At 42.1% G+C, this 10,000-nt stretch overlaps 2 protein-coding genes and 1 long non-coding RNA gene across 4 annotated transcripts in view; 2 read left to right on the forward strand and 1 right to left on the reverse strand.

Annotated features, from left to right (window-relative positions):
• The window catches only part of LOC143032799 (uncharacterized), a 438,832-nt gene extending 438,292 nt beyond the window's left edge, over window positions 1–540 (forward strand). Inside the window, exon 2 of the long non-coding RNA XR_012967130.1 lies at window positions 1–540. This exon is cut by the window's left edge and continues 590 nt beyond it. This is a non-coding gene — a long non-coding RNA (uncharacterized LOC143032799).
• LOC143032796 (nose resistant to fluoxetine protein 6-like) overlaps window positions 1–540 on the forward strand; it is a 22,517-nt gene extending 21,977 nt beyond the window's left edge. For both annotated transcript variants that reach the window (XM_076197846.1, XM_076197847.1), the window contains one exon: window positions 1–540. This exon is cut by the window's left edge and continues 1,312 nt beyond it. The gene's annotated coding sequence lies outside the window, so the exon portion shown is untranslated.
• Window positions 541–9,095: 8,555 nt separating this feature from the next.
• LOC143032797 (nose resistant to fluoxetine protein 6-like) overlaps window positions 9,096–10,000 on the reverse strand; it is a 23,847-nt gene continuing 22,942 nt past the window's right edge. The window contains exon 17 of the mRNA XM_076197848.1: window positions 9,096–9,703. Coding sequence (XP_076053963.1) covers window positions 9,648–9,703 — 56 coding nt within the window. The 3' untranslated portion in view covers window positions 9,096–9,647. The remainder of the gene's footprint in view (window positions 9,704–10,000) is intronic.

Consider the following 10,000-nt stretch of genomic DNA (forward strand, 5'->3'; position numbering starts at 1 on the left):
AGGTGGTAAGGGACATGGAGCTGCCTAGTGTAGGCCTCGTGGTCTCTTTCAGTCTCTTCCATTCTTCTGTTTATGTTCTTATGTTAACCAGATTATTATCTAGAAAGCCGTCACCACCGGGCGCTAGAGTTTCACTATTGTAGGTTGAAGAGACCACTAGGTATAACTCTTCTCAACGACAGCACACAGCCGTCTTTAGCCGGGTCCACACTTGTTGCATTTCCACGTATCGTATCATCTTTGCGTACCACCTAGTGATACAATACGGTGCAACAGGATATTGTATCCACTTGTTGCGTACCCGTATACAGCAGGCGGATACACAAGTGGGTACAATGCCCTGTTGCACCGTATCGTATCACTAGGTGGTACGCAAAGATGATACGATACGTGGAAATGCAACAAATGTGGACCCGGGTTTTAGGACAAATCTCAAGTTTCCGTGTAAAGTAGAGCAAGTGAAAGAAATAGGAGTATACAAAAGACAAATATGTATTTCCTGTACATGAAATAAACTTGAAGTCGTTTTTGAACACTGTTTTTCTGACTTTTCATATCCACGTGTTTCTTTTACTTTGGTTGTAGTGATGCAAACATAAATGGGATTATCCAAGAGTATGTTGAGTATAAGTACCTCCAAAACACTCAATCATCAACACTCACTGAAGTAGAGTTTTTTCAATCATTTGTAAAGCAAAATGATTTTAGTGCCGATAAATATTCTTTTTGCGTATTGCTGCACTGCTTCTCTTCTTACCCAGACAGCAAATTGGGATCAGGAATGAACCTTCATACGCAAGAAGCTAAAATAAAAGAACACAAATGGGTGCCGGATGGGTGAAGGGTGGGTGCATTCCCGGACTGGCCACCTGCCCTATTAGGTAGAAAATATCTTTTGGTGTATTTATGTGCTTATGTACATATGTACATTTGGTACAGAGTGTTATCCTTCACAGCTGACAGTTGCTGCCAGCTTCTTGGCCCTAGACTGTATTCTATTTACGATAGAATGAGTAAATGTAGCTTTACAGGGTCGGAGTTCTGCGTCAGACGCGAGACTGCTCGGGTATGTGTGCGGGGGTCTGCGTGCGTGTTATGGCACGATCGGGGAAGGAGAAATGACTATATATCTCCCCCAGCAGGAGGATGTGTAGTGATTGTGCATTAGTGTAGCGAACTCTCAGTGTATACTCCGCAGACTCTAAGACCCAGCAAACCAACCAAACTAACCCGAAGAGACACCACAGTATCACATACCACGCCGACGCGAGGTTATACAGGTGTGTGCGTGCGTGCGTGCGTGCGTGCGTGCGTATGCGTATGTGTGCCTCGGCCTGTGGCACTGATCGAATAAAGAGATATTATGTTTCCCTAGGCGGTCGTGTGGTGAGTGTGTCTAATTGCAGTGAAGTGTATAACCCACAAACTCTAAAATTCAGCAAGGCAACCCAAACACATACCCAAAGGGACGCCACCGAATACTTAAGTTTACGCACGGGACGCACCATAGCAGCTGGTACGGTCGCGACGACCCGCACGAGCCTATGGGTCACTAGTGCCAACAATGGAGATCGACTGTGTGTATGGTGTAGTCATCCTCCTCCGACCCCCCCTCCTCAATCTCCCACCATCCGTTAACATCTGCGCAAAGGCTTCACCGGGAGGCAAACAGCTGAGGACCCAGCTTCTTCGGTAAGCGAAGAGGCCTGTCTCTCCTGCAGTGGCTGCTGTGGCCCGAGCTTCTCTTCTGACCTCAGATCACAGCGAGGACCCACAGTCGTCGGCCACCCCAGTTCCATTAATGGAAGTTGTCCCCCCACCACCCCCGTGGTCCGCGTACTCACATCCGACAGCACCCCTGAAACCTCCAAGACCGCCTCGATGAACACCCCTCCTCATCCCCGTTCCCCCTATTCCATCTCAGGCATCAGAGTCTCCAGCAAAATTCAAAGTAGAGATCAGGACAGAGTTCGCCAACGCATACGAGGCGGTCGTAACCATAGAGGTTGACAACAAGGAGACCAGGTTCGCTGTCCGACCCAACTTCCAGAAGGGTGTTAACTTCCTTCAGTCAGAAAACACACGAATACCCAAAAGGCATCCAGATCCTCAATGGAAAACAAGCTTCCTTTATCAGGTTAGAACCGGAGAAAAAGCAGGTGAGGGCAATGCTGTTGGACTATCCTGTGGAGTTCTTACTGAACCAAGGGCAGCAGCACCCAAAATTTACGAATACCAGGAAATGTCTTGGCCTGAAGAAGAAAGCACTAAACTGCGTGAGAGTGGACATACAGGGAACGCTCCTTGTTAAGCTTCATCTGGGGGATTGGGGCAAGTTCAAGCTCACCCCACTCCCTCCCAGAACCGCTTCGTTGCTTCAGTTTGGACACCACCAATCGCGTTGTCACTGATAAGTCAAGTGCACTCTCTGCAGCAGCACCCACCAATCAGAGAAATGCTTCCAGAAGCACAAGAAAGGGAGAGAGGTCACTCCAAAGGGCCCCCAATTGCCAAAAGGAACACAAGGCATGGAGTGCCATTTACAGCGAATGGAAGCGGACTCTGGCAAAAGCCGCCAATCACAAGGAATCATTGAACACACCAGCATGTAGCCTTCAACCCCAAGTCACCACCACCCCGCCCCCCACCGCCTCTTATATCAGTGGAGGCTAACATGCCCACCACCCCCACACTTCCTCCTCCGCCGCCTCTAATGTCAACGAAGACATCCGCTGTTGCCGGCCCCTCCATCTCGCACCTCGGCGGCAATAGTCCCCCTCCAAGAACCGGCAACATTGCAACAAGAGCAAAGGCCGAGTGCATCTGTAATCCCCCCATCCCTCCCCCCACCCCCAGGCAACCCATCCAGCCATGAACAACGAAGGCATGAAGAAATTCATGACCACCATGGCTGTGGGCATGAAGTGCATAGGGATGATCGATTCTACCACGAAAATGCTCATGTTGAAGGCTGTACAGGACTTATACGACCGATTGATCTAAGTTACATGCTTTTTGTGTATTCCTCGGCAATTTACATTTATCATTTTGAACTATATGTTCTTGTCATTATTTGCACTTCATGTACATTGATTCATTGCCAAATAAAGTCTATCTATCTATCTATCTTACCCCCACCACTCCAACCCCCATCCCATCACTGTCTACAGTGGTGAAAACCGCAAGCTCGAAGTTCGAGGGCACAGCCGTGGAAGGCGACACCACCACCACCACCACCCCCGCCCACCCTCCCTCCAGCCCGTGCTCAGAAGCCAGATACCCGAATTCAAAAGACATTTATCCACTACTGTGATTCCCGTGCAACAGCGAGGAGGAAGCAACAAGGGAAAATGGGCAGGAGGGGTAGACAGGGGTCTCCCATACCTCTACGGCAACCCCCTTCCCATTCCCTCCTCCCCCTCCCACCCTACTTCTCTTTTTTATTCCTCCTTTCACCCTTCTTCTCCGCCTCCCCACTCCCACAAATCCCATCCCCCCTCCTCCTTCTTCTTCGCCCTCCACCCTAATCCTCCACTTTCTCTCCACTCTCCTTCCTCTCCCACACCACTCTTTTATTACCTTCCCAACCTCCTCCTACTTTTCCTCCTCCCCCTCCCACTCTATTTCTATTCCTCATCGCCCCCACCTCCCATCTTACTCCCACTCCCCCGACTCCTCCTCCCACTCAACTCCGCCGCTTCTCCTAAGTACTCACCCCGCCTCCCACTGCGGCAGAGGTGGCGCGGCACCTCACCGTCTCCCCTGACGCTGCCTGCGGTTGAGGGGTAACTCCCCTCCTCCCCCGAGATCAGGGTGTCACCTCTGATAACAGTGGCATCGCGTGGACAACGGACCATGAATATGAACTGTTCTGTGCCACTTGCAAGATCGAGGTCCGAGTGGGTACTAGCCCCGCAAACCAAGGAAAACGAAAAGGTCAAACTATAATCTATACGCAACCATTTTCAACTCACCCCTATCCCCTGCCTTCTCCTTTCCTTGCTCAACAGACATTTCCCTTTTACTCAACGCCCCTTTCATCCCATCCATCCATCTCATCCTCGGTCGTCCTTTCAAGTTCGTATTTGTATGTTTGTGTGTGTGTGTGTGTGTGTGTGTGTGTGTATTTACCTAGTTGTATTTACCTAGTTGTATTTTACGGGAAGGGGAGCTATGCTCGTGGGGTCCCGTCTTCATATCTCATTTTATCTAAACTATTTTTAAATTCATGTATTGATTTTGCACACACCACTTTCTCATCTAACTTGCTCCAACTGTCTATTACTCTGTGAGGAAAGCTGTTCTTTTTCAAATCTCTTCTATAGCTGTCTTTTTTTATTTTCTTTCCGTGTCCTCTTGTATTTCTGTCATCCCATTTTATCAGATTCTCTCTATCAGTAATTTCTATGCCTTTCATGATTCTGTAAATAGCTATCAAATCTCCTCTCTCTCTTCTTTGCTCTAGTGTCTGTAGTTTAAGTTTTTGTAGTCTCTCTTCATATGATAGTTTTGAGAGTGTTGGTGCTAGTTTTGTGATTGCTCTTTGTATTCTTTCAAGTTTTTTTATACATTTTTTTGTACTTGGTGACCATATCGTTGCTGCATATTCCAATCTTGGTCTTATCAGGGTGATTAGGATTTTCCTCACCATTTCTTCATCCAGGTATGTAAATGCCACTTTGATTGTTCTTATTAAATTATAAGTTTCTCCAAAAATCTTATTTATATGTTTCTCAGGTGACATATTATTCATAACAATGACTCCCAGGTCCTTCTCATTTTCTACTTTTTTTATTCCTTCTTCTCCCAAATTATGTGATCCTGTTATTCTGTTTTTGCTTTTTCCAAATTCCATTATACTACACTTTTTTGTATTGAATTCCATCTCCCACTTCCTACTCCATTCTTGTACTTTATTTAGATCTCTCTGTAGTGATTCACAATCTTCTTCAGTTTTCACTCTTTTCAGTAGTTTTGCATCATCTGCAAAGAAGCTCATATAGCTTTCAATTCCTTCATCCATATCATTAATATATATAGCAAACATTATTGGGGCCAGAACTGTTCCCTGCGGGACACCGCTTATTACTTCATTCCATTTTGAGTGCTGATCTCTTATCACTACTCTCATTTTTCTTTCTTGCAAAAAGTCTTCCATCCAATTTAGCAATTTACCTTGTATTCCTCCTTCATATTCTAATTTCTTAAGCAACTTCTTATGTGGTACTTTGTCAAAAGCTTTTTTTAGGTCTAGAAATGCACAATCAGCCCATCCATCTCTTTCTTGTATTATATCTATTAGCCTTGAATAGAAACATATTAAATTGGTGACGCATGATCGTCCTTGTCTGAATCCAAATTGCCTTGGATTTAGTACGTTGTTTTTTTTCCAAGTATTTTACCCATCTACTTTTGATAATTCTTTCACAAATTTTTGCTATTGTACTTGTTAGAGAGACTGGTCTATAGTTGGTAGGTTCTTCTTTATTTCCTCCTTTATATATAGGTACTATATTTGCTTTTTTCCAATCTTCTGGAACTTTTCCTTCTTTTAAGGAACTGCTTATTATGCTATGTATTTTGTCTGCCAGTTCATTCCTGCATTCTTTCAGAATCCAGTTTGCTATTTCATCTGGTCCATGCGATTTTCTGACATCAAAATTACCCAAGTGTGTCAATATTTCATTCTTTGTTACTTCTATTTCTTCCATAGGGGGGACTTTTTCTTTCCACTCAATCTCTTCAGGTTGTATATTTTCCCTTGTAAACACTGATTTAAAATGTTTGTTCATAATTTCTGCCATTTCCATTTCCTCAGTGTATTCAACTCCTCCTTGTCTTAATTTCTCCAAGTCTTGTTTGTTTTTCAGTTTATTGTTTACAAATCTGTAGAATAGTTTTGGTTGATCTTTACACTTTTCTATAACATCTTTTTCATATTTTCTTTTTTCCTCTCTGCACTTTTGTACATATTCATTTCTATAACCAGTATATATTTTCCATTTTTCAGGTCTTCTGTCTTTTTTCCATCTGGTCCAGGCTTTGTCTCTTTTGTCTTTTAACTCCCTACAACTTTTGTTGTACCAGCATTTTACATATTCTTTTTCTTGTTTTTGTCTTGGGACATACTTTTCCACTCCTTTTTTGTAAATTTTTGTCAAAATATTCCATTTCTCTTCCACTGATGTTTCTTCTTTGTATATTTCTTCCCAGTTTTCTTGTTGGAAGAATTCTCTTATTTTATCAAAGTTTGTTTTTTCATACATCATTCTTCCTCTTCTATATTGTTCATTTCTTTTCATATATTTTTCTTCATTAAGTTCCAGTTCAATCAATATGTGGTCACTTTTACCTATTGGTGTTTTATATTCAATCTTGTCTACTATTCTAGGTTCAGATGTAATTATTAAGTCTAGCCTCGATGGTTCTTCTTCATTTCTATACCTAGTGTTCTCTTGTATCCATTGTGTCATTGAATGGTCAGTAATCATCTCAAGTAGAGCATTTCCCCATGAGTCATCACCACTCTTTACTGTCATTTCTTCCCAGCAGATTTCTTTGCAATTAAAGTCGCCCATCATAACTATTCTTCCTCCGTCTTCCATTATTTTAGTTAATGCTATCTTTGTGTCCTCTAGCATACTTTTATATTCACTCTCCTCCCATGAGGCTGTTTTCGGAGGCACATAATTGATCACAAATTTTCTGCTCTTCTTATCTCTGTCTTCCACTTCTATCATAATCATCTCTACTGTATTCTTTCCATATATGACACCTTTCACGTTTATATCCTTCTTAGTCAGGAACATAACTCCACCCCCTTGCTTTTTCTCTCTGTTTCTAATCCAATAATTGTATGCATCATGTCCTACACTGTTGGGTGGTAGTGGGCCTTTTAATTTTGTTTCTACAATTCCCATTATGTCCGGTTCTTTTTCTTTCAAATAATCATTCAGCTCATTCAATCCTGTTATTAATCCATCTATATTTGTGTAAGACACTTAGTTTTCTGCCACTTCCATTGTGTTCTCTGTTTCCCTTATGTTTTTCTTTTGTATGTCGAACTTCCTTAGTTTCATGTTCACTACTCTCCAATAGAATCTCTCTTTCTCTGACTCCGTTCTGTTCTCGTTTTTTGTCTTAGCTTCCAGTCTTTTCTGCTTTTCTTCCTCTCTTTCCTCTTTATTCATTTCTCTTTTTATCCATATCTTTTTGTGTTGTTCACTTGTTGCTAGTTTCCCTGTTTTGGATAAGATATTCTCTGCCGTTGTTTGTGACTTGAATTTAATCTTAATTGGTCTGGTCTTGTCTGTGCTATACTTTCCGAGTCTAAATTTCTCTTCGATTTGTTTCATAATTCCTGGTTCATCTTCCTGAACTGATTCTAGTAATTGGCTTACTTTTTCATTTTCCTCTTTGATTCTTGTGGTTCTATCTGTGTTGTGTTTCTCTTCCATTCCTAATATAATTATACATTTCTTCTTGTCTGCTAAATCCCTTACTATATTCTCCTTTTGTCTCATCACTTTAATAACTGAGTCTTCAGTATGTTCTTTCAATTGCTGTTTGACTATGTCAGTGAATGAAACCTTATTTCCTTCTTGGGTTTTCTTCCAATTTTTACTTTCTTTAGCTATCGTTTCTCTGTTTTCTTTACTATTCTTCTTCAATTCCTCATTCTCCACCTTTACCTCTCTTAACTGTCTTTTTAGGTCTTCTATTTCATCAGTTAAGTTTTTATTCGCCTTTTCCAGTTCTTCCAATCTTTCAACCCTTTGTAAAATGGTGTTCATATGACCTAACCTACTCTCCAAGTCCTCGATCACCTTATCGACCTTCTCTTCTAGTCTTGTCAGTCGGGGGGGGGGGGGGGTTGTGTCCCCCCCACCCTCTTTAAATCCCTTGAAAATATTCTCATCACTTTCTGCTATATTGCTCCTATCTATACCTCTAATCTTCACATTCCTATTAGACATGTCGTCATCATCCAACTCGTCTTGGGGTCGTTTGTCTACCTTACGGCGGCCCGTCAGGGCCATTTCCTCCACCTCCTCATTACCTTCCATTTCCCCAGCAATCCCTCCCCCTCTCCTCTTTCCTTACTTTCCCACTACCCCACGAGCAATTTCCCCCCACCCTGCAAATACAAAAAGGCACTTCTCTTTGCGTTGGGATCCACAATCTTCACTTTTCTTCAGAACGTTCTTCAAGCCGTCCGTTCGTTGAAAGTGTGTGTGTGTGTGTGTGTGTGCGCGCTTCCTCACCTGGACACATACTCCCCAAGTGCTCCTCCAGATTTACTGGCTCTTCCCTCATTGAGTGCCAAGGCACCGTGCCAAGGCACCGTGCCAAGGCACCGTGCCAAAGACGGACTTAAGGTATGCGGGGACACTCCCTTGCCCAGGCATACGACCTTATTTCTACTCCTTCCCAGCTTCTATATGTACTCTGGCACTTCCTTTGAGTATTATTCGTAGGTTGCCATCGAAACATTCTGGGAAAATAAATGTTGTCATTTCTACGATGAGGTGTAATAAAGATCATCTTTTAGGTTTTTATTTAGATTTAGTTCAGGATTCTCAATTTAGTGACCCATTCCATTACTACAAAACGAACGCCTCAAAAGTGTACATAGTATAATGGCTACCGTCTTGTCAGGAATTCAGTACTGTCAGCATGATACCTCGTTCACTGGGTAAATGGAAATAGATATCTTCCCAACGGTGAAATAAAGGAAAGAATCTAGATTTGATTTTAAAAAGATATTTTGCTTGAAACCACGAGGAAATCAAAGATCGGAATACTGAACGTTTTCGTCTATTTAAGACATTTTCAAAGTACATAGTATCACAACAAAGTACAGCTATAAATACAATAGTGTAGAAGAATAGAAGAGGTAACTCAACATAAATACGTAGGGATTGTTTTACAAATAAACCAAAATAGAAATGATAGACAATAATAATATTAATAATTAATAACAAGAATAAATGAATGAAATAGATGACAATTGACACAGGTGATAAAAGGTCACACAAGATTGCTAAGCCGGAGCTTTTGAATGATGATAAAATGATCTAAACATAAATACATAAAAAAAATTTACAAAAAAAAAAAAAAAATAGAAATGATAAAAATGAAAATTAATAACAAGAATAAATGAATAATATAGATGACAATTGACATAGGTGATAAAAGGTCACACAAGATTGTTAAGGCGGAGCTTTGGGACATTGTCCTACAATTTGATTGATGACAAAATGATCTAGTTTAAAAAGACCAGGGCTTAAATTGAGATTAAGTCTGGGGTGGGGGCTTGCAGGTCTGCTTGAAGCAGAAAAGGGGCGTCATACAAAATAATTTGGGAACCAGTGATCTAGCTATAAGAAAACAATTCTGAAATTGGGAATTTTCTGTGTTTTAGAACCTTCCCATACGAATATTGAAAATCTTCCCAGGTTTAGAGATTACGAATAGAGAGGCCTGTCTGCATTTGGAAAGTGGCCTCCGGGTACGCGGTGTTCGACGTAAGTGTTCAGGATGAATTCAGGGACTTCAGTGGCGGGTCCGCGTAGTTACCGGTGTGCATGTCTGAAATCACGTGACTTCAAATACGGACCGGGTCCACACGTCACAAAGCCGAGCGGCTATTTTCGACTAGTCAAGGGATTATCGACATTTTCCCTTTCTCTGCGAGTTGGCTCTGAAAAAAAAAAAAAAAAAAAAGTGACACTGGTTAAAGAAGAAAAAGAAGAAGTGGCAGCCGGGAATTCAACCAACTTCGCCACGAGTTGTGTGTGTGTGTGTGTGTGTGTGTGTGTGTGTGTGTGTGTGTGTGTGTGTGTGTGTGTGTGTGTGTGTGTGTGTGTGTGTGTGTGTGTGTGTGTGTGTGTGTGTGTGTGTGTGTGTGTGTGCGTGTGTGTGTGTGTTCGTGCGTGTGCTCGAGGGGGGGATGAAGGGTATTTAGTATAACAATATAAATTGTATATCAACTCTAACA

This window comes from Oratosquilla oratoria, chromosome 14 (assembly GCF_046742065.1).
Source record: "Oratosquilla oratoria isolate Oo_2021 chromosome 14, ASM4674206v1, whole genome shotgun sequence".
NCBI lineage: Eukaryota > Metazoa > Arthropoda > Malacostraca > Stomatopoda > Squillidae > Oratosquilla > Oratosquilla oratoria.